This window comes from Lactuca virosa, chromosome 5 (genome assembly GCF_052849685.1).
Source record: "Lactuca virosa cultivar CGN04683 chromosome 5, Lactuca_virosa_CGN04683_v6, whole genome shotgun sequence".
In the NCBI taxonomy this organism is placed as follows: Eukaryota; Viridiplantae; Streptophyta; class Magnoliopsida; order Asterales; family Asteraceae; genus Lactuca; species Lactuca virosa.
The window spans coordinates 342,183,582-342,207,876 of NC_136430.1; the positions used below are offsets into that span (position 1 = coordinate 342,183,582).

General features: G+C 41.0%; 4 protein-coding genes across 4 annotated transcripts; 2 read left to right on the forward strand and 2 right to left on the reverse strand.

Annotated features, from left to right (window-relative positions):
- The first annotated feature begins 12,878 nt into the window (after nucleotides 1–12,878).
- LOC145116846 (uncharacterized) lies at nucleotides 12,879–14,230 on the forward strand. The gene is made up of 5 exons (XM_079053160.1): nucleotides 12,879–13,070; nucleotides 13,190–13,260; nucleotides 13,377–13,457; nucleotides 13,636–13,679; nucleotides 13,879–14,230. Exons 1-5 carry the CDS (start codon nucleotides 13,031–13,033, stop codon nucleotides 13,976–13,978), a joined length of 336 nt encoding a protein of 111 aa, XP_078909286.1. The 5' UTR covers nucleotides 12,879–13,030; the 3' UTR covers nucleotides 13,979–14,230.
- Nucleotides 14,145–15,847, reverse strand: LOC145116844 (Carbohydrate-binding X8 domain superfamily protein). Its single transcript, XM_079053159.1, has 3 exons — nucleotides 15,688–15,847; nucleotides 15,070–15,321; nucleotides 14,145–14,318 (listed from the first exon to the last, which is right to left on the reverse strand). The coding sequence occupies exons 1-3, from the start codon at nucleotides 15,755–15,757 to the stop codon at nucleotides 14,284–14,286; spliced, it is 357 nt and encodes a 118-aa protein (XP_078909285.1). The 5' UTR covers nucleotides 15,758–15,847; the 3' UTR covers nucleotides 14,145–14,283.
- Nucleotides 15,848–16,823: 976 nt separating this feature from the next.
- Nucleotides 16,824–18,260, forward strand: LOC145115948 (F-box protein At3g07870-like). Its single transcript, XM_079052311.1, has one exon. The coding sequence runs from the start codon at nucleotides 16,946–16,948 to the stop codon at nucleotides 18,167–18,169; it is 1,224 nt and encodes a 407-aa protein (XP_078908437.1). The 5' UTR covers nucleotides 16,824–16,945; the 3' UTR covers nucleotides 18,170–18,260.
- LOC145115947 (histidine kinase 2-like) lies at nucleotides 18,230–23,769 on the reverse strand. Its single transcript, XM_079052310.1, has 11 exons — nucleotides 22,900–23,769; nucleotides 22,262–22,804; nucleotides 21,909–22,184; nucleotides 21,379–21,761; nucleotides 21,113–21,299; nucleotides 20,722–21,003; nucleotides 20,413–20,511; nucleotides 19,684–20,321; nucleotides 19,117–19,584; nucleotides 18,564–18,997; nucleotides 18,230–18,404 (listed from the first exon to the last, which is right to left on the reverse strand). The coding sequence occupies exons 1-10, from the start codon at nucleotides 23,266–23,268 to the stop codon at nucleotides 18,775–18,777; spliced, it is 3,468 nt and encodes a 1,155-aa protein (XP_078908436.1). The 5' UTR covers nucleotides 23,269–23,769; the 3' UTR covers nucleotides 18,230–18,404; nucleotides 18,564–18,774.
- Between the last annotated feature and the right edge of the window lie 526 nt (nucleotides 23,770–24,295).

Here is a 24,295-nt window from a genome sequence, read left to right on the forward strand (position 1 = left end):
ACGAAGTATGACTCATCTTCCTGATCTAACCATTTCAACAATTCATGACTCCTCTTCTTAGTCATAAGAATGCAGATGACCTTTAGAGGACTAATTGTGATATGATTTCTAAATCATTAAGATGATCACAAACATGATACTAAAGTACTCTCCCATATTTTCAGATTTGAGAAACTTTTATCTTTCTGCCTAATTTGATTCTTCCCATTCGTTCTGCCATACATTGAGACTTTTCCAATGTTTCAGAATTATACTTAAACTTGTAAGTATAACCATATTTACTAAACTTTAGTAAATCAAATAGTCTTAACGAGCTTTGTGGTGGACATGACCAGTGCACAAGAATGTGTACTCGATCCCTTTAGTCCTTCACTTGACTCACACATCCATGTGAACAAGTAATTAGTCTTGATTTTCCAATGCTTGAAAGTTCTCATTCATCATACTATTCAACTTGCATGATTCCAAGTTTCGGTCCAATTGAAACTTGGGCGATGAGGAACTTTCCTGATTTGGTAAATTTAGACACTACCACAAATGAAAGAATCAAATCCATTTTCCAATATTGCTGTCAGTGGAATCATATAAGCAACAATTTTCCACAAATGCCATTGTAGGGATACTTCAAATAAATAAAATTAAACAATTTTCTTTTATTTTAAAACTTTCCGGAAAAACTTATCCTTACAATCCACATGGAAAATTGTTGTTATCTATTCCTTAGCAATATATCATAACTTCTTAAGCAACTGCTCAAAATTCTGATGCGATCGAAATCCACCTTCGCGATCAGAATCAGCATATACTTCCTTTAAGATTTCTCTCTATTCTTTGATTCTTAATGTAACATTGGGTTCATGGTATGTTTTTATTTAAGTTTTTATCTTAATGTTGCCACGAACTCGGCGAGTCTGCGTCCCGACTCGCCGAGTAGAAGCAGGGTGGACACGGGATTTGAGCGGTGAACTCGGCGAGTCGATGCATGGACTCGGCGAGTCCACCTGTCTGGATGAAACTCTATTTTCAGACATTGCACCCTATTTTACCCATTCTAAAACACCCATTTCGTCCCATTCTCTTCTAGAAGAACTGTAGAGCGAAACCCTAGCCCATTTTGATCCTTGTGAGTGATTTTGGCTTGGTGAAGGAAGTTTGAAGCTTAAGAGAAGAAGGAGGAAGTTGGAGGGTGCAAGGAAGTGTGGTAGATCCGAAATCTACCCTGGGAGAAGCTCCTAACCAGGTAAGGAAGCTCCTTCTTAATCTTTAGTATAATAGATTCCCTTTTTGTCCCTTATATGTGGATTTCAAGACCTTAAACCTCCCAAACTCCGTGTGTTTATGCCCTAGGAGCTTAGATTGATGGTTTGGAACCATTGCATGTCTCAGAATTGGCCAAAATGGGTGAAGAGTCGATGGGTACTCGGCGAGTGCCAAAGTGCACTCGGCGAGTTCCATGAAGATGGCCTTAGACTCGGCGAGTTGGATAAACAACTCGGCGAGTCCTATGAAGATTGCCTGGTACTCGGCGTGTCGTCCTTCAAACTCGGCGAGTCCCTTGATTATAGCCTTGAACTCGACGAGTTGTTCTCCCAACTCGGCGAGTCATATGATCAGTCACTAGGATAAGAAGGGTTTAAGTGTAGGAGGTCCAACCCTCCGTAGTCGCACGTGGAATTAGCAATTTAACGTGTAGCTATAGTCCCAGAATCTCCAAATCTCCAAGGTTGATGTTCTGATTGGAGCGATTTGGGAGATCTGTTCGTCGGACTCGGCGAGTCACCCCCTTGGACTCGGCGAGTCCAGTCGCGGGTTTGTTAGTTGTCCCCGTCTAGCGAGTCAGGCTGACTCAGTGAGTGGGAACAGGGACCCGATGAGTCAGAGTCGGGCTAGACATAGAAGGACTCGGCGAGTCGCCATATGGACTAGGCGAGTCCAGTCAATCAGAAGGTTGACTTTGACCAAGGAGTTGACTTTGACCAGTCATTTGACCTTAGGGGTATTTATGAGTGCCTAATCCATGTTTACGGATTTATAGCCGGAGGGATTACCGGTGCGGCAGCCAGGCGTAGTCTGAGCAGGTTTTCGGAAGCTACTCTCAAGGTGAGTTTCCTTCCAGTAGGGACGGGTCTAAGGCACCAAGGCCGGCCCGTATAGACGATATGTTAGTATTGGAGTGTGGGCGGAGCCCGTATCTCATAGCTGAGTTTGATTGTGATATATGCCAGTATGATAGAATTGCTTATACTTGTTGTCTGTGTGATACTTGTATGTTATGGTTTAGTGGCGGAGTGTGGGCGAGGCCCGTATCTCCATGGATAGCAGAGTGTGGGCGAGGCCCGTATCTCCTAGTTAGTAGAGTGTGGGCGAGGCCCGTATCCCTATGGGTGTGGGCGAGGCCCGTATCTCTTAGCTGTTCATTATATGATTGCATGGTAGGTGGCATTATGGGGGAACTCACTAAGGTCCGTGCTTACGTTTTATAGTTTTGTTTTCAGGTACCTCTTCAGCTAGGGGACAGGAGCCGGCGCGGTAGCGGCATATCACACACTCTCATGTTTTCCGCACTATGGATTTTCTGGGATGTACTCTGAATATTTTACTATGATGTTACCGGTTCTCAGACATCAATTAATATTATGAATGTTCTGTAACGATGTTTTTATGAATTAACCTAATTTAAAAATGAAATTTTTAGCTGGTATTTTTGGGATGTTACAAGTTGGTATCAGAGCCCTGGTTTGAGGGATTCGGACACACCTTCGGGGGTGTCTGGACTCAAATCGAGGGATTAAAAGATTTTTATAAAGAAATGATTTTCTAAAGATTAAGTAAAAGGGATTTCTAAAAAGAAAAAGGTGTGTGATGTGCACGACCGGCCGAGCTCAAGTAAGTTTTCCCCAAAGTGCCCATACAAGTTTACGTTATGATTATCAGTTCAGTTTCAGTAGAACAGCATGCTAGAATAGGACTAAGGATCTAGGAATGATGCCTTATGTGCCTGCTTTATGTGTTTCGGCTTTTTGAGAATTGCATGCTAGTACAGATCAGTCAGTATGATAGCCAGAGTAGTATATACTTGATTATGTGTACTCAATGCCCGAATGCTGCTTGCTTTGTGCTATTAGGAGTTCTAGTCGTCTTTCACTAACTAGTGAGCGAATATGCTAACTTACATATTGCAAGGATTAAATAATTTCAGAAGGTTGGGTCTAGCCCTATTTCGCAGCTCTTGTTTGAGTCCAACCGTTGTAGGGTAGGACCTCTCATTCGAATAATTATCTAGTCTGAGTAATATGTAATAGTATTCGCAAGCTAGTTAGGGAAAGAAAGCAGGGACTTCTTGTGCAGCTGATGGCAGAGAGTGGGATGGCGATTACTTAGGGTAAGCCTAGGGCGAGAGTAGCACGAGAACCGCAGTATTAGTAGAAAGGACTTGGTTGAGTTGAGGCAATTCTTGAGGAAAGTACGGATAGACGTGGAAGGTAGTATGGGCCCGTACTACTGAAAGCGGAGGATCCGTACTCGATTCAAAAAGGGCCGAGGCGAGACCGGGGACTAGTGGTATGTATGTGAGCCTCGTTAGTGGAATATCGTTTGATGGTGGTTATGCTATGATTTTCAGTATGGTGATCACACGACAGGGAGCGGGAGGCTCAGGATCGGGATCGGGTTCGGGTTCAGGGTCCGAACCAATTGATGAGGGTCTACGTGAGTTCATCGCGTCAGAGATTACCAGGGCATCCTTGAGTCGACTCCCATCATCTTCGGGTCGATCAAGGAGGGTATTGTAGAGTTGATGGAGGATCGTCTCAGGGCGTTCAGGAGTGATATGGCGGCTAGCCAGTCAGGACCACACACACTGTCCTTTAAGGACTTCAGGGGCAGTGGTGCATCAGATTTCCATGGGGCGAAGGACCCCATTGCTGCCAGACGATGGATTGCAGACCTTGAGTCTGCACACCTGATCAGTTTCTGCCCCGAGGGGTCGAAGGTACGATTTGCAGCAGGGTGTCTACGTGACAGAGCTAGAGATTGGTGGGAGTCGGTTTGTGACTCTTTGGGAGCCGCGACCATTGAGGCTATGACATGGCCGGACTTTATGACACGATTCAGGGCGGAGTTCGCGCCTGCGGTGGAGCTCCAGCAGTTGGCACGGGAGTTCTTGGATATGAGGCAGACGACAGAGACAGTGGCGGAGATCACTGCCAAGTTCCGGGAGAGGGCGTTACTGGTGCCCCAGTATGCAGGTGATGAGGGTATGAGGAGGACCCGCTACCATGACATGCTGCGAGCCGACATTCGGGAGCATGTCAGTTTTTCAGCTTGCCCTACCCTGGATTCTATGATTGCTAGGGCGAGGGAGAGGGAGATAGACCTGGAGCACATCCGGAAGAGGAAGGCAGAGGAGGGACAGACGATAGGGGCTTCGGGAAAGAAGCCCAAGGGATCAGATGGTAGGCCGAAAGGCCATTCAGGACCGGGCCGCTACAGGAAGTGCGGCAGGTCGCACGAGGGAGCGTGTAGATCAGGATCGACAGGCTGCTACAGGTGCGGCAAGACGGGACACTTCAGCAGGGATTGTACTGCCCCTGCTCCGGTTATTCAGACATCTGAGTTGCTGTGTTTCCACTGCAACCAGAGGGGCCACAAGAGGGCCAACTGCCCCCAGTTGACAGCAGCAGCGCCAGTACAGGCGCCAGCTCCAGCGACCCTGCGGATTACAGATGGCCGGCAGGGCAAGGCAGAGGCTCCGGTGGTGAGGAGCCGGGCATTTCAGCTGACAGCCGAGGAGGCACGCGCTGCACCCGATGTGGTGACGGGTATGATTCTTTCCTTCTGACCTATTTATATGAGATTTATGATAGTGATATGTGCTCTGTGTATATACGTTTAGGATCGTTCCATGTGAACGGTATTCCAGTCCAGGTGTTGTTTGATTCGGGGGCTACACGATCCTTTGTTTCTCTTGCACTTAGCAAGAAGTTTCGTGGGTCCTCGGGCATGTTGGATTGCCCTTTAGAGGTCGAGATTGCGGACGACCGATCGGTGCGAGCATCAGAAGTCTTCCGAGATTGTGTGTTAAGGTTGTTCGAAGAGCGGTATTTGGTTGACCTAGTTCCTATTCCATTGCGGGGAAACAAGGTCATTATTGGTATGGATTGGCTGAGTCCCAATGGGGCAGTGATAGATTGTGCGCAACAGTTAGTACGAGTCAGAGCCCCAAGTGGGGGAGAGTTAGTAATTCAGGGTGAGAGATCACAGCGAGGGCCAGCCTTCTGTTCGGCAGCGAGGGCAAGGCGTTACCTTCAGCAGGGTTGTGCAGGATATGTCGCATATGTCATGGACACCCGGGAGGCGGGTAAGGCGACGGTGGGCGATGTGCCCGTAGTACGAGAGTTCGCGGATGTATTCCCCGAGGAGTTGCCTGGGATACCTCCAGAGCGACAGGTGGAGTTCAGGATCGACCTAGTCCCTGGTGCTGCTCCGATAGCCAAGGCACCGTATCGGTTGGCTCCTCCTGAGATGCAGGAGTTGTCTACACAGCTTCAGGAGCTGTTAGACAAGGGTTTCATTAGACCGAGCAGTTCACCCTGGGGAGCCCCGATTCTGTTCGTGAAGAAGAAGGACGGGTCGCATCGGATGTGTATCGATTATAGGGAGCTGAATAAGGTAACGGTGAAGAACCGCTACCCACTCCCGAGGATTGACGACCTCTTTGACCAGCTTCAGGGAGTATCTTGGTTCTCCAAGATAGACTTGCGTTCAGGGTATCACCAGGTGAGGGTCAGAGAGGAGGATGTGCAGAAGACGGAATTTCGGACACGTTATGGCCACTATGAGTTCGTGGTGATGCCTTTCGGGCTCACCAATGCTCCTGCCGCGTTCATGGACCTCATGAACCGCGTGTGTAGACCGATGTTAGACCGGCCGGTGATAGTATTTATTGATGATATCTTGGTTTACTCCAAGACGCGAGAGCAGCATGAGGAGCATTTGTGGGAGGTTTTGGAGACCTTGAGAAGGGAGAACTTGTATGCTAAGTTCTCCAAGTGTGAGTTCTGGTTGCGCGAGGTGCAGTTTCTTGGGCACCTTGTCAACCAGAACGGGATTTCGGTGGATCCGGCCAAGGTGGAGGCCGTGATGAGATGGGAGGTTCCGAAGTCTCCATCTGAGATTCGGAGTTTCCTAGGATTAGCTGGCTACTATCGAAGATTCATTCAGGATTTCTCCAAGATAGCATTACCCCTGACCAGGTTAACAAGGAAGGCTGTGGTCTTTCGTTGGGGTCCTGAGCAGCAGGCAGCATTCGAGACACTGAGACAGAGATTGTGCGAGGCGCCAATCCTAGCCTTGCCAGAGGGCATGGAGGATTTTGTTGTATACTGCGATGCGTCCATCTCAGGTTTGGGTGCGGTATTGATGCAGAGAGGGCATGTCATCGCCTACGCGTCGAGGCAGCTGAAGCCTCACGAGGCGAACTACCCGACGCACGATTTGGAGTTGGGGGCTGTCGTGTTCGCCCTCAAGATTTGGCGTCATTACCTCTATGGGGTTCGCTGTACGATTTACACGGACCACAAGAGTTTGAGGTACCTCATGGACCAGCCAAATCTGAATATGAGGCAGCGTCGGTGGCTCGATGTGGTAAAGGATTATGATTGTGAAATCCTTTATCACCCGGGGAAGGCCAACGTGGTGGCCGATGCGCTTAGCCGCAAGGCGGCGCCGATCAGGGATATTTGCATACGGATGACAGTGGTGACACCGCTTTTGGAGCAAATCCGGGAGGCTCAACAGGAGGCTATAAAGGAGGAACATCGGAAGAGTGAGCGGATTGTGGGACAAGTTTCCTCCTTCGACTATGACAGCAGAGGATTATTGACATTACACCGCAGGGTGTGGGTTCCATATCTCGGAGGCGTGCGCCAGGTTCTGATGGAGGAGGCGCACAAATCCCGATTCTCCATTCATCCAGGGGCAACGAAGATGTATATGGATCTTCGTCTGGACTATTGGTGGCCCTGCATGAAGCGGGATGTAGCATGGTACGTTGAGCGGTGTCTGACCTGCAGGAAGGTCAAGGCCGAACACCAGAGACCGCACGGCAAGATGCAGCCGTTGGATATCCCGCTGTGGAAATGGGAAGACATCACGATGGATTTCATCACCAAGCTTCCCAGGACCGCGCGGGGAGTGGATTCGATATGGGTCATTGTCGATCGATTGACCAAGAGCGCCCACTTTATCCCGATTCAGGAGAGCATCTCGGCCGAGAAATTGGCCGATACCTACATCAGAGAGGTGGTGGCACGGCACGGGGTGCCAGTTTCGGTGATTTCGGATAGGGATGTGCGGTTCACTTCCAGGTTCTGGAAGAAGTTTCACGACGAGCTGGGTACTCGTCTGCATTTTAGTATAGCCTTTCACCCGCAGACGGATGGCCAGAGCGAGCGGACCATCCAGACTCTGGAGGATATGCTGCGGGCGTGTGTTTTAGACTTCGGTGGTAGCTGGGATACCTATCTTCCTTTAGCCGAGTTTTCATACAATAACAGCTATCACGCGAGTATTGACTGTCCTCCCTTCGAGATGTTGTACGGGAGGAAGTGCAGGACCCCGATATGTTGGGGCGAGGTTGGACAGAGAGTCATGGGGAGCACCGAAGTAGTGCTCAAGACGACAGAGAAGATTCAGCAGGTCCGGAGCAGGCTTCAGACTGCTCAGAGTCGGCAGAAGAGTTATGCCGATAAGCACTGATCAGACCTGGATTTCCAGGTCGGGGATATGGTTCTCCTGAAAGTGTCGTCGTGGAAGGGCGTCATCCGATTCAGGAAACGGGGCAAGTTAGGTCCCAGGTATATCAGACCGTTTAGGGTTGCAGCCCGAGTGGGCAAGGTGGCATATCGGCTGGACCTGCCAACCGAACTCAGTCAGATCCACAGCACTTTCCACGTCTCCCAGCTGCGGAAGTGCCTGGTGGACGATTCAGCAGTGGTACCTTTGAAGGACTTCCAGATTGATGACAGCCTGAATTATATCAAGCGGCCTGTGGCTATCCTAGACCGGAAGTCGAAGGAACTGAGGAACAAAAGGGTGGAGCTGGTGAAGGTGCAATGGCAGCATCGGAAGGGCTCGGAATGGACTTGGGAGCCCGCGGACGAGATGATGGAGCATTATCCGGAGCTGTTCTGAAAGGGAGCGGCAGACTTCGAGGACGAAGTCTAAAATAAGTGGGGGAGATTTGTAACACTGGGTTCATGGTATGTTTTTATTTAAGTTTTTATCTTAATTTTGCCACGAACTCGGCGAGTCTGCGTCCCGACTCGCCGAGTAGAAGCAGGGTGGACACGGGATTTGAGCGGTGAACTCGGCGAGTCGATGCATGGACTCGGCGAGTCCACCTGTCTGGATGAAACTCTATTTTCAGACATTGCACCCTATTTTACCCATTCTAAAACACCCATTTCGTCCCATTCTCTTCCAGAAGAACTGTAGAGCGAAACCCTAACCCATTTTGATCCTTGTGAGTGATTTTGGCTTGGTGAAGGAAGTTTGAAGCTTAAGAGAAGAAGGAGGAAGTTGGAGGGTGCAAGGAAGTGTGGTAGATCCGAAATCTACCCTGGGAGAAGCTCCTAACCAGGTAAGGAAGCTCCTTCTTAATCTTTAGTATAATAGATTCCCTTTTTGTCCCTTATATGTGGATTTCAAGACCTTAAACCTCCCAAACTCCGTGTGTTTATGCCCTAGGAGCTTAGATTGATGGTTTGGAACCATTGCATGTCTCAGAATTGGCCAGAATGGGTGAAGAGTCGATGGGTACTCGGCGAGTGCCAAAGTGCACTCGGCGAGTTCCATGAAGATGGCCTTAGACTCGGCGAGTTGGATAAACAACTCGGCGAGTCCTATGAAGATTGCCTGGTACTCGGTGTGTCGTCCTTCAAACTCGGCGAGTCCCTTGATTATAGCCTTGAACTCGACGAGTTGTTCTCCCAACTCGGCGAGTCATATGATCAGTCACTAGGATAAGAAGGGTTTAAGTGTAGGAGGTCCAACCCTCCGTAGTCGCACGTGGAATTAGCAATTTAACGTGTAGCTATAGTCCTAGAATCTCCAAATCTCCAAGGTTGATGTTCTGATTGGAGCGATTTGGGAGATCTGTTCGTCGGACTCGGCGAGTCACCCCCTTGGACTCGGCGAGTCACCCCCTTGGACTCGGCGAGTCCAGTCGCGGGTTTTTTAGTTGTCCCCGTCTAGCGAGTCAGGCTGACTCAGTGAGTGGGAACAGGGACCCGATGAGTCAGAGTCGGGCTAGACATAGAAGGACTCGGCGAGTCGCCATATGGACTCGGCGAGTCGCCATATGGACTCGGCGAGTCCAGTCAATCAGAAGGTTGACTTTGACCAAGGAGTTGACTTTGACCAGTCATTTGACCTTAGGGGTATTTATGAGTGCCTAATCCATGTTTACGGATTTATAGCCGGAGGGATTACCGGTGCGGCAGCCAGGCGTAGTCTGAGCAGGTTTTCGGCAGCTACTCTCGAGGTGAGTTTCCTTCCAGTAGGGACGGGTCTAAGGCACCAAGGTCGGCCCGTATAGACGATATGTTAGTATCGGAGTGTGGGCGGAGCCCGTATCTCATAGCTGAGTTTGATTGTGATATATGCCAGTATGATAGAATTGCTTATACTTGTTGTCTGTGTGATACTTGTATGTTATGGTTTAGTGGCGGAGTGTGGGCGAGGCCCGTATCTCCATGGATAGCAGAGTGTGGGCGAGGCCCGTATCTCCTAGTTAGTAGAGTGTGGGCGAGGCCCGTATCCCTATGGGTGTGGACGAGGCCCGTATCTCTTAGCTGTTCATTATATGATTGCATGGTAGGTGGCATTATGGGGGAACTCACTAAGCTTCGTGCTTACGTTTTATAGTTTTGTTTTCAGGTACCTCTTCAGCTAGGGGACAGGAGCCGGCGCGGTAGCGGCATATCACATACTCTCATGTTTTCCGCACTATGGATTTTCTGGGATGTACTCTGAATATTTTACTATGATGTTACCGGTTCTCAGACATCAATTAATATTATGAATGTTCTGTAACGATGTTTTTATGAATTAACCTAATTTAAAAATGAAATTTTTAGCTGGTATTTTTGGGATGTTACACTTAAAACATCAACATGTGATCCAGTCACATCATGTAATGAGGATCTCAGAATAGAACTTAACAGAGTTAGATAATGGGCTCTACCTGATGTAGAGTCAAACTTATTGACTTTAACATCCTTAGGTAAATTTGGCAGCTTTGCAATCAACGCCCCTTCCTTTGGCAAAATAAACATATGGACCCTTTGGACCCTTTAAACCCTAATACCCATGACCTTTCATTTACATAGGATCCATGGGTTAAAAGCTCCATGGACCATCCATGAAAGCGTAGCCCAACCTAAATGAACTTGGCCCATTCCATATATATAAGAGTCCATATTTAATTAGTTCTTTTTGATCACTTAATTAATTCTAAATTAATTCTTGATCAATACTAATTAAATAATATGATTCCATATTAATATATTAGAACTTATAATATATTAATATAAATCATAAATATACTATTCTCAAAAGACTATCCATATAAATTGTGTCGGTGAAGTGCAACCCAAATGGACCATGCCGGGTCGGGTCAAGTACATACCAAATATAGTTATGGACTTAGACATTAATCCAACAGTCTCACACTATGCAAGGCGGTTCTTGGTAATCTACCTACCTACTATTTCTCACTGTTCGTTGCACCCTCTGGAGTCATAAATTCTATGGAAGGTTTTAGAAAGAAATTCTTATGGGGTATGAATGGTGATGGGAAGAGAAAAATCAACTGGGTCTCTTGGCAAAAGGTGGTGTCCCCTAGAGAAGCTGGCGGTCTCGGGATGGGTTCACTTAAAGCTTTGAATCTGGCACTAATTGGCAAATGGTGGTGGCGGTTGCGCAGTGATGGTGCAAGTCTATGGAAGGATTCTATTATTGGTATCCATAATCTTAATAACAAAGCTGCAGATTGTATCTCAAAGAAGTCCATTCCAGGTGTTTGGAACAATATAGCAGGGATAAAAAAAGAGTTCTCGAAAGCTGGAATCAACTTTGATGATGTAATAAAAAAACAGGTGGGTAAAGGAGATAACACGTTGTTCTGGTTAGATAAATGGCTGGACAATGAAAATTTAAAATCAATGTTCCCGGGATTGTACAAGCTGGAGAAAGTTAAAAAATGCAAAATATGGGACAGGATAAACACCGGGGGAAAAACATGGGATTGGAAATCGAGCCCATCCTCCAGTTCTCATGCACGTGAATCTGTTGAATTGGCCCTCAAAGTGGAATCATTCCTACCAAACACCCAACCAGACCGGTGGGTATGCAACGTTTCTGGAGACGGGGCGTACCACGTTAATGTGGTAAGAGAACAAATAGATATGGTGAACTCGAGTGGTGAAGGAGGGAAGATCGATTGGATACCGGAGGTCCCGACTAAGGTGCGGTGTTTCATTTGGAGGGCTGTCTTAAATGGTATCCCAACTGCATGTGCCCTTCAAAAGAGAGGAATCAATTTTAATATAGTTATGTGCAGCTATTGTGATCTGGAAAGAGAAGATACCGATCATGTTTTGATCAAATGTTCGATGGCAGCAAAGGTGTGGGAGGAGATATTCAGGTGGTATGGCATTTCTCAACCCCAATTTGGGAATATAAGTGACATGGTGGAGTTTTGCTCAAAATGGGGAAGTTGCTTAAAGAAGAGAAGGAACCTAATTAGCATTTGTTATGGCACTGCATAGCTGATTTGGAAAGCAAGGTGCGACATTGTCTTTAACAAGATTCGGATATCACCTAATCAACTGGCGGGGAACATTCAATCCATGGTGTTTTCATGGATTAAACATAGGAGATCTAAATGTTCTTGTAAATGGATTGACTGGTGCTCTAGTCCTTCATCTTGTATGTAAATATTTCTTGTATGCACTTTGTACTTTTGGCCTATAGTTTCTTGCTATTTGGCCTTTTTTTCTAATATAGTATTTGCCGGTTCCAAAAAAAAGTTGGTATCTTACATATCTCATAATTAAACGGTTTATACGTAATGTAAACAAAGGGAGGTGGCCCGTGGGGTTAATATATTATATATTTAATACAAATGATTTCAAATGTTTTAAATAAAATTAAAAAAATGATTTAGAAGGGTAATAAATTATATTTTGATAATTTTTTTATATGATTGACCATCATACTCGTTAAATGTATTAAATATTATTATTGTTATGAGCCAAATGCATATTTAATAAATTTTATTATTAATAATATAAAAAATTAATTAAATATAAACAAAATAAAAAATTCATTCCCAACTAATTTATTTTTTTCGATCACCATAAAACTTTTCCCGTTCAACGATTGCTTTGTAGTTTATACATTTGTTTAAACTATTTAATAAATACTAGGTGTGAAATCAATGTATTACATGAGTTTATTTAAAAAAAAATTAAATATGAAGTTTTAACAATTTGAGAAGTTTGAATTTATAAGAAAAATAAAAATAAATTTGAATTATTAAAATTAATGAGGCTTTAATAAATTGAATACATTACATATATAAACATTTTCTAATAAATACCTTACATATATATTACATAACATATTAAATATGAAATTTTAATTTAATAAAATGAAAAATACAATAAAATGACAAGTGGAAAATAAAAAATTCAAAAATTCTAGAAAATGTAATGTGTCCCATTGAATGAGAAGATCACATATGAAAAAAAGATTTTGATTTATTACTAAGGATTTGTGAAATATTAAAAAAAACACAATTTTATCAAAAACTTAGAAGTTGAGTGCTTCCTCGCCTTACGAATCAGTTGGTGGGCGGGGGCAGTGTGTTGACTCTTGAAAGCAGAAAACCGCTCAAAATATCATAAATTTATTTGATTTTGTTTGGTTCTAACCCTAGTTTGTGTATGCGCAAGAGCGAAGAACAATGAATCCTCTTATTTGGCACAAAGTTGCTGCAGTCTCCGGTAAGTTTGTTGGTGTTCGCGTCAAACCAAAACCCTTGTTCAAAATCCATGATCTAATTGAATCTTGGTCGAATTGGTGCTTATCGAAATCGCAATTTTGATTTTTTCTGAAAAAACAGGAATGGCAGCTCTTGGATTAGGCACATATGGTGCCCATGGCTTCAAACCAAACAACCCTTCTTACAAAGAGGTTAATGTCAATGGTTTTTACTTCGATTGATCGTTTAGTTTGTATGATCTGAAAGGAAAGAAGGAAAACCTAGATTGATTCTAACTATTTTGTTGTATGATTGTGGAAAACGACAGGTTTGGAACACAGCATCTCTTTACCATTTAGCTCATACAGCTGCATTGATTGGTGCTCCTATAACTAAAAACCCCAATATAGTAAGTTCCCTCTTCTACTTCTTGCTTCTTTCTGTTTATAACTTGTTTAGATGTGCGTTTTGAAAGTGATTATCAATTGTCATCTGTTTTACATGTATCTTGATGATAATTAGAATCATAATCACTTTTGCTGAAAGCAATCTAAATCCATTCTTTCTTTTGTTCTTGTGAGTTGTAGTTTGGAGGGCTTTTGACTACTGGAATTGTTGCCTTCTCGGGGACGTAAGTTCTGGTTTTGTGTTTCCTCACACTCTTAGTTGTCATTATCTGAATTCATTACATATAACTATGAAAACAGTTGATAATTGGTGAACATGATAAGCATATATTGGTAGAACAGTTATTCATTTTTGAAGTGTTGGAATGTGATTGTATATAGCCAAGTAATGCTATATAATTGATTAGATTTTAATCTTTGCAGGTGTTATATGGTGGCGTTTCTTGAAGACAGAACATATGCTCGATTAGCCCCATTTGGTGGATTTGCATTTATTGCTGCCTGGGGAAGCTTGCTGTTCTAGAATTACCTTCCTACCCCTGAAGATGAATCAAGCTAGAAATAATTCCCCTATAGATTTCAATCGGAGTATTAAAGGGATGTTTTTTTACATGTATTTTTGAACTAAAAAACTGTTGCTTTTATGATCCCATGCCTTAGCAATTTGTAAAAGTATGCTGAAGAACCAGTAACATTCCAACATATACCTCTATTAAAAAGGATTCTTTTCAAGACAAATGAATCAAGAAAGTGAAAAGTAAACATTCGTTTGTGATCTGTCTTCTTATAATTTGTGATCTGTCTTTTTATAATTTGTTACCCATTGCATCAAGGAGTGTAATCATAGTGGCATGAACCATAACCTGTGGGAACAATTCAATGAAAAAGAAGGAAAATTAATTATTAACACAGCTTGTAAAGACAAAAGCATGCATGTGAATTTAAGGGATCTGTTTTCATGCTTTAAAAGATAAAAAAGAATGTTTTCATGCTTTAAAAGATAAAAAGAAAGCCAAAAAGGATGGAGGAAAAGAAAAGGAAAATGGAATTAGAATATAGATTAAAGATTAGGTTGCTATAAAAGAACATGGGTAACCTTTTTTAAATTGTCAGAAAATTCCACCAAAAAAAAAGAAGATTAAACTAAACTTAAAATCCTTAACACCTACAAGTACTTTTTCTTTCCTTAATCACATGGGTTAGCAAAGGGTTAAAAGTTGAAACCCTAATGTTTGATATAATATATGAGTAATCAACTATGTCCAATGCACACATAGTCACTATTGTTTTAATTGTACATCCTAGCTAGCTCCTTGGTTCAAGTTAGGGACTCTTTGATATGTCTTTGGTTTGATTTGATCAGATTCAAACTGTTTGATAACACAGGTTTACAAATAGTCATTTAGTTGGGCCTGACTCGGTCCTATAGTCTGTGATATGTGTTTTACCGACTCAATCAACAACTATCAATCAACCATTTACCGATCAAAATATGCAATTTTTACCTTTTTTGTACCTTATACTCAAAATTACTTATTAAAATATACATTTTTTTTATCCATATATAACCTTAACCCTAAATTATATATAAGAATCAAGAAAAAAAACGCTTACTGGGATCTTTTTCGGTTGTCATTGCAGCACTATGAAAGTAGCAAGAAGCACCATTATGTTTAAATTTTTGATAATAAGCATTGAATGCAAATGAAGCATGATCTTTTAGTGTGTTTGGTAAATAACAAGATTGGTTTTCTTGAATCTTGCTACAATCTGCACCACCTTCCCCACATGTGTAATCCAATGCTGCCTGTAATTCTGCATCTGTTGCTTGACTATCTGATATGCACCATTGCTCAAAATCTCCTTCTATACATTTTCATTACCCAAAATGCAACATACACATAAAAACAAAGTTTCATTAGTAAAATGCAAAGTCTTTAATTGTTTATACAATAAAACTATGGATATGGTTCAGTGGGGTCAGTGATGTGTATATATAAAAATGTATATATGTATGTAGGGATAGCATGATACTGGATTGAAATGCACATGGGTATTGTGGAAGATGGAATAAGAAACTGAAAATGGCAGTTTTGAGATTGATGTTAATAATTTCTTATTATATGTTTATATATGTACATGTATATTTATCTATTTATGTATATAAAACCAAAAAAAAAAAAAAATCAAGAAATGTATCAAGATTGACAAGTGATCAATTAGATTACTTACTAGATCTTTGTGGAAGCATAACCACAAGAAGCATCAATGGCAGCAACATCTTCAGAACAAAAGGTGACATTTTTAGAGAGAGAAAATGGTAGAGAGAGAGAGAGAGAAGGGAAATGGGAAGAAACAGATGGGGTTTATATATATGACAAGGGAAGTGAACTTTTACAGATCAAGATCCAAATATGGCTGTTGTTTGTGTTGGATCATGTGGAAGGTGTCCCAATTCGACTACAATGTGTTACATATTCCACATGGGAAGGTTTCACATTGGTGTCATGAACATTGAATCTGCACCAATCATTTTAATCAGTAAACTGTAAATCATATATTCAAAAGTACGTATATGAAATTGGGTTGATAGTATAACATTTAATGCATAAAGTACAAATCACCAAATATATATATGGAGTCCTCTTCATATTGTTGCTTTGTTAGCGAATCAGATCACGTTTACACCATCGTAATGGATCTTGATTTTGTGCCAATCTTTGATTCCTGGAAATCATTACAGTCGCGTAATTCAAGATTTCCTAAGACTAAATTCCACTTTGGTGTTTTCTTTTGATTTTACATGTCAAACTTATGTTATCATAACTTTATTTTATTGTTATTTATCATATTATGAATTTGACATTAATAGTTTAATACTGTATGTATTTATAATTTTGCATATCTTTAACATAATTAATCATTTTTTTCTTAATAATACAAACATATTTACATTTCTCTTTTAAAATTGAAATTAGCCTGTTTGACCCTTAAAGTCAAAAGTAGAAAACTTTTGAAACAAAAGGCAGATCAAAAGTCGTATTGTTACTAACCCACTTTCATCTCTCTTTTTTTTAATATATATATATTTATATTTATATTTATTTATATATAATATATAAATAAAGATAAAATGGTCATTATCTTCTTGGCCTGAAATTTTTGTCTCAACACCCGTTTTTGATGGAGAAAAGGTGGACTTTTGTCACAGATGCTTACAAATTATTATTCAAGGATGGACCCCATTAATTTAAGTTGTATACAAACTATACGAAAATGGTGAAAATTTTATATTATATGCCACAACGTACAAGTATGTAAAGCATTGTTACCATCAAATTTCAACCACCTACAGCTATATTATTTTCGTTGTGCTTTCCGTCTCTCAGTATTCCAAAAGCATCTTTCATCTCATCTTCTGCTTATTTCCTCCGGTTTCTTGAATCTCCCTCTCCCTCTTCATCTTCTCTCATTTCTTTGTTTCGAGTGCATGGGTTCGAGTTTTCAAGATGAACCCAGAAACAAGAAACCGAAGCTTGCTGATGAAGAAGAGAAGACGGGGATCTTGATCAAGAACCACCCTTCTGGGTTCGAGATTTTACCAAGAGATTTGCTTCTCGATGTTCTTACCAGGTTGCCGATATCCTCACTGATGCAATTCCGGTTCGTAAGCCGGTCATGCCACGCCTTGTCTCACGATCCTGAACTGCCGCGCCTCCACCACCCCACGGCGGCGAAATCAGACCCCATCTTGGTGTTCCACTGCGATTACCCGATCCGTAACCAGCTTTATTTTGTCGGCTACAATGGTGACCACGGTGGTGATAAGATTGTACGAAAGATATCCACACCCTTTTGTCGTTCTATGCCGGAATTCAACGTCGTGGGCTCTTGCAATGGCTTATTGTGTTTGTCCGATTCACTTTATGGTGACCCGGTCTACGTGTTCAACCCGTTCACCAGAAACCACATCGAGCTACCAAAATCCAAACAGTTTCAAGACCAAGAAGTAGTATTCGGATTCGGGTTTCACCCTCTTACAAACGAGTACAAGGTTGTTAGGATCGTATACTACAGAACCCCACGTAAGTTAACTCGAAACAACAGGAGTTACCCTAAATCCGAGGTTCACGTCTTGACCATTGGCCAACCGGATTCCAACACGTGGAGATGCCTAGGGAAAGTACCTTATCAGCTAGACAGGCAAGCTAAAGAAGTGGTAGCTGTTAACGGGCGGCTCCATTTTGTGAGCCGCCCGGGTCGCCTGGGCGGGCTTCCAGGTCGAACGATTGTTTCGTTCGACCTGAAAGACGAGCAGTTCAAGCTCGTCTCGAAGCCTGTCAACAGGAGCAACTACCACCTGGCGGTGATCGAAGGGTGTCTCGCGGCGGCAGTGTCATGCGGATACGGGAAGTTGGAGATTTGGGTGATGAAGGAATACGATGTGAAAGAGTCGTGGGTGAAGCGGTTCGATATCCATGGGGCTTATCTTGCAAACTTCCCGATTCATAGTCATGAGAAGATGGTTAGGGTTTTGTGTGTGTTGAAGAATGGTGAGATTTTGATGGAGTATAGAGGTGGGAGTTTGGTGAAGTATGATCCAAAGTGGAAGGAGTTTAAAGATGTCGTGTTTCATGGGATGCCTAAGTTGTTTCAAACAATTGTACATGTAGGTAGCCTTAGTTGGACTCATACACCAATCTATAATCTATAATTGATATATATAAATGATTTGAAACTTGCTTAAAATAACAAACATTTATGTAAGCATGTATACAACAAATAAAGAGTTTTCTTTTTTATTATTATTATCATTATTATTACATTACATTTTCAAACAACCCATATCGGGTTTTTAACTTTTTATACACCAGAAAGTTAGATTTCCCGAGTCTTCTGTCAGCAGGTGAATGAAGTCTCTCGTATGCATATCCCATGCTCATAATCAACTGAAAATTTGAAGAAAAAAGGTTTTAAGCTCAAATTATCATAACATAATCTCAAAACTGATCCAAGATTGTTTATACCCATACCATAAACAAAAAGAATGATTAGATAAAGAAAGTAAGAAACTTTTTTTCAAAATCAATGATCTTGGAAGTGTTTACCATGGCAAGAACAGCGACTTATAATATGATGCAAGCTTCAATTGCAATGCTGCTTCTTTGGCCATCTAACCAGACTGTTAAAGTTCTTAACCAAGGTTAGAGGTCAGCCTGGTTCAACCCACTATGGTGGAACTGGACCATGGTTAAGATGTTAACCAGGGTTAACTTACAGTGGAAGTGGGACCCACTAAACCATTCAGATTTCAGACAATCAACCAGACTCAAAAAAGCTAGCTGCAGCTGAATAGAGCTGTTCTTCCTCAAATGGCTTTGATACATAACCATCCATTCCACATTTCATGCATTCTTCATCAGTAGCTTGGATGACATCAGCAGTCATTGCTAAAATAGGTGTGTGCCAATAAGCTTCACCAGATTTGATTCCTTCATTAAACTTGCTCTCCAAGCTGCGAATCTGCCTTGTAGCTTCAAACCTATTATAACAAAAAATGGTAATTAAAAGGTATTTTAGACATTTGAGTATACGATTACAACAAAAAAAAAAAAAAAAAAAAAAAAAAAGATAAAGAGTTTGTTAATTTTTATTTTTTACCCATCCATTTCGGGCATTTGAAGATCCATGAAACACGCGTGAAAATCATGAGGTGGTTTAAGCTTCTGTTTAGCAGCCTTCCCACTATCTACACAAGTAACAATAGCTCCATACTTTTTTAAAGCACCTTCTGCCACTCGTCTATTAACAACATTATCATCAACTACCAAGATTCTTTTATCACGTAGCAAACTCCCTAAACTCAACGGTTTTCTTCTTGCTACAACTCTTTTGTTTCCTACATTAAACTTCTCTTGAAAGCAAGAAATTAACACACTTAATCCTAGTGGCTTTACCACAACAGTTGCCACCAAATTAGCCGATTTCATCTCATTGTTTACCCTAGGGTTTACATTATTAGCCAATAGAAACAATTTCGTGCTACTTTTAACGCCATGAAGGAACACAAGACTTTTCTCCTTTTCCCATACTTCTTGATCAACAAGAATCATCGCAAAACCAGAATCACTACAAAAAAAAATGATTAAGTGCTTAACCCATTAAGATTATTAAGTCAAAAAGAACCCCTAACTATCCAAATTCAAAGTCTTGAGCAAGATAATTTACCTTTCGGAAAGATAAGATTGTGCAGAATCAAAACAAGATGCAATTTCAACTAATATTCCCATTCTTTGAAGACGATATCGAGTGACTTGTGCTCTTATATTCTTATAATCAATCACCAATGCTTTTAGTCCATTGAACTCTGAAATGACTGGATGATATTGATGTAATCCAGTATCAAGAGAAGATGTTTCTTTTTTCATGAAAACTGTAAATGAAAAAGTACTTCCAATACCCGGTTCACTAACAAATCCAATCTCACCATTCATTAATCCCACCAATCGTTTACTAATACTCAATCCAATTCCAGTTCCACCATAAGTTCTTGATGTTGAACTATCAGCCTGCATAAAAGGCATGAAAATACGGTTTTGTGCATCTATAGGGATTCCCACACCCGTATCTTCAACAGTCACTAATATTTTAATCTTTTCAGGTTCATTTATCGAATCTTCACCACTTAATTTCAAGAATTTTTCCCAGCTTTTTGTCCTATCAACCACAGTAAGCCCACTTAAAGTATTACATCTTTCTATCGACCCATGAAGAGAGGCTAAGATTTCGTCTTTTGTATTGGATTCATTTGTCAATTCGTCTGCTAGATGGACTGACACGAATATGTGTCCTCTATCGTGTGTGAACTGCAAAGGGCAAAATGGTAATTTAGAGAACGTGACATGGAGAGTGGCGTGTGTTGAATTGAATCTAATAAAGATGAGAAAAGATGCTAACTTTAAGTGAATTCGCAACAAGATTTGTGATTATTTGTCTGAATCGAGTAGGGTCTCCAACAACCATGTTGGGAAGCTGATTAGAAACATATACAGCCAACTTCTCGCCCAAAAGAACAAAATTTAAGATTTAGTTAGAAGAAATGCATCATACATACTATCATAGTAATAAGGGTTTATGTTACATATGACCATAAAAGTTTTACCCTTTTGACGATTTAGGGTTTTGAAAGTTGAATGGTGATGGTCATTTAAGTTATGACATAAACCCTAGTAATATATAATGGAGAATAGGAAATTTGGTATGTACCTCGATCCCCTTTTCTTGGGATTTAGTTGAAAATACAGATAAAATGTCATCAAGAATGGTGCGCAAATCAAATGGGACAGCTTCAAGTTCGAGCCTTCCAGATTCAATTTTTGCTTGATCAAGAACTTCGTTAATCAATTTTATCAAATCTTTCCCGCTAGCATGAGCAGTTTGTGCAAAATCCAATTGCTTCGCGTCCAGATTTGTGTCCATTAGCATCTGCAACATCCCTAGAACACCATTCATTGGGGTCCTAATCTCATGTGAAACCGTTGCAAGAAACTACAAGAGATATTATTCATGATTATGAAGGGGAAAAGGCAGATATGGAAAGTTAAAAGTTAAAACCCTAGCAATGTGATTATGCGAATGTTGTAATTCGTTGATGAACCTGAGATTTTGCCACATCAGCAGCTTCGGCACGATTTCTGAGCTCCATCATCTTCCGACAATCACTCTCCACTGTCGCAATTCGGTTTATAGCTGCATAGAATATATGCCCAAGAAGAAACGTGATTGTAAGCACTCCAATCGACGCTATTATTGCTGTCATAGGTACAGAAGGCCTCTGTTTAAACCTGTTCAAAAAAACGGAATCCAATTAACGTAAATTCAAGTGGCCCAATTGTTAAAAGTCCAATCTTTTTTCAATATCACCTGCAACGCATTTCATGCTTCCTAGCAGGATCACCAAAATCAAGACTGCTGATGTGGAGCAATCCTGTATCAGTTTCATTAGGACCAAACATGTTAATGGCTGCTGAAACATTTGTTGTGTCATAAACATTGACAACAATGGTTTGTTTGCTTGCTAGCTGGTGTAGAAGCTTTTCAACTAGAGATGGCACGTCATAAGATGCACCGAGGTATCCCACAGTGGATTTAATTCGTTGTTCTGGTGTAGCATCTTGATGAAGATGAGCATTATAGACAGCGAAAGTAAGCACAACACCTAAGTGGTTTGATTTCAATAGCTTAAATGGAGATGTCAATACTCCCTTTCCAGATGCCCTTGCTCGTAAAATGTTTTCACGGTCTTCCTAAAGCTCATTGAAAAAAAAAATGAAAATGCGGCAATAAACATGCATAAATGCGGATTATTTGTTATCCAGTTATAAATTTACTAGTGAAATTAGCCAAGAATGAAGAAACTAAAAAGACCCTTTTAACCTTGATGAAGATAATACCTTTCCAGACATCATATCAATAGATACAATATGAGAAACGGTTTCTTGAGATAAGATAACAGGGGCATATTCGTCTTGAATAGGTGAAGGATCCAAGTTCTCAGGGTCACAATCTTGTGCTAACGTTTGATCTTCAGTTTCCATCTTCTTTATTGTCCATCCATGTTCTTTCTCAAATTTCTCCCTTTCAGAGTGAGGCACTCTAAGAGCATACGCAACTCCACTAGTTAATGGCCTCTCGAAAGATGTTCTTTCCGTATATTCCCCAAAAGTTTTCTGTTAATAATACAAACAAAAAGTTTCTTAATTTAGAAAGAGTGTTGACAAAATCCAAGATGTCAAAGAAATATTACCTGATCAATAGCAGGAGGTTCTTTCCCATGATAGAAAGTGGAAACAAGAATAGCAAGAGCATGAACATGGTTCATGCTCACATTGAATTGATCTTGCAACATTCGCGCACGTTCATCACACATGTTTTCTAGGGTTTCTGTTCTTCTAATGCGTGTACCTTCATTTAAGTACCAAAACAACCAAATCGATACAATAATTCCAGTTAATACAAATAGAACCAGAAGCTTCTTCATCCATTTTCCTGCACCCTTTGACGAGGTCAATGCTTGCTCTTTCTTCTTAAGTTTCCCTTTACGATTCTTCCACAAAATCACACAACAAAGTGCGATTACAGAAAGGGCCAACAGGGTGACCTTCATAATACTGTTGTGATGCTCGAATGTAACTTTTTCAAGTACCATCGGAGTATCGCCATGGTCAACAGGGCATTGGCCCCACAATTCGACATTTTCTGCAGGATTTTGCGCTGTGAGAGCGCAGGTGATTTCATTTTTTGTTGATGTTTCGTATCCCATTTGCTTGATACATTTCAGTGTGGTTATCTGAAAGATACCCACGAAAATTAGAACATAATTGAAATGTATAAATCGAACAGTGGAAAGATGAAGTAAAACGAAGAAGACATAAGAGGGAAGACCTGATCTGATTCAAAGAATGAGGAAGCAAGCTCATGAAGAAGCTCTTTGCTGACGTTAAATTGTTCAACCAAGAGTAACGATTTATCTTCACATGTTCCTGTTACTGTTATATCCGTCTTCTTCCTTAAAACGCCACTGAATAAAAATAAACCAAACCCAATGACAATAAGAAAAACCCACACAAAAAGGAGCAATCTTTTCCTTTTCCAGCCGCTATGAGATCCCCTCGAAGGCTCTTTAGTCTTCCTCATCTTTGAACTGGTCATCAATCTACCATTTAACCCAGAAATCTTGGAATTCAAAGACATTGTAACAAACACCCACTTGAGAAAAAGCTTTGGAAACTCAATAATAGCAGAAAATATCATCAAAAAGCAGAATCTTTATAAGGTACAGATGGATCTACCAGCAAACCCAGCTCACAATTCATCAAGAAACAAAGATTCGCAGCTACAGTGAGATAATTACAAGAACACATGATTCCATCTCTTTCCTAATCATGTAGTCAGTGTTGAAGCTGCGAAACCCAATCAAAATCACGTCTTTTTTTGGTGGAAGAAAAGGGAAAGGTAAAGGGAATCATGGGAAATCACAAGCCTTTGTTTGAAACTCAGAAGTAGAATTGGGGAAAACTGGAAGGCATCATCAAGAAAAGACAAGAAATGAGGAGAAGAGAACAAGGGGGGTTATGTAAATTTCCTAATATGAGGTACGCCTGCCTCACCAAAACCTGAGGGGAGCATAAAGAGACATCAAGAACAAACCTTTTTTACTTACGGAGAGAGAAGGGGCCATGATTAAAAGATAGGGGGGAAAAGAGGCGCCTTTGCTTTTTAATCTCTCTTTCACTTTCTCTTTCTATCTCTACAAATGCTTGTTTGGTTGTGGCTGGATATATGATTATCTCATCATCTTGTGGGAGGATAACTTATATTAATGTTAATAATACTATATCTATTTTTAGTATTTTTTTAAGAAACAATGCTTTCAATACAGATTGTTCTTAAAAGTAATGAAAATAATATATATTTAATTAATAAATTTTTTGAATAAAAATCTGTAGTGACTATGCAACTCTTGGTGATTCAAACCAACACGATCGTTAAATAATATTATATATATCTCTTATTATTATTATTATTATTATTATATATATATATATATATATATATATATATATATATATTAAAGTCGTGGAAGAAAGGAATAGTAAAGTTGACATATTTTGTCTAGCTTTGGCCCCTTGATTTACATATCCGGTCCCTGTACTTCTTTAATTAATTTATTCATGTCCTTTTGTTTGTGTTCCATTCAACTTCTCATTTTTTTGGCAGAATTGGTCCCTGTATTATTGTTGGAAGTTAGGAATACTAAATTTGGATGTTTTTTGACAAC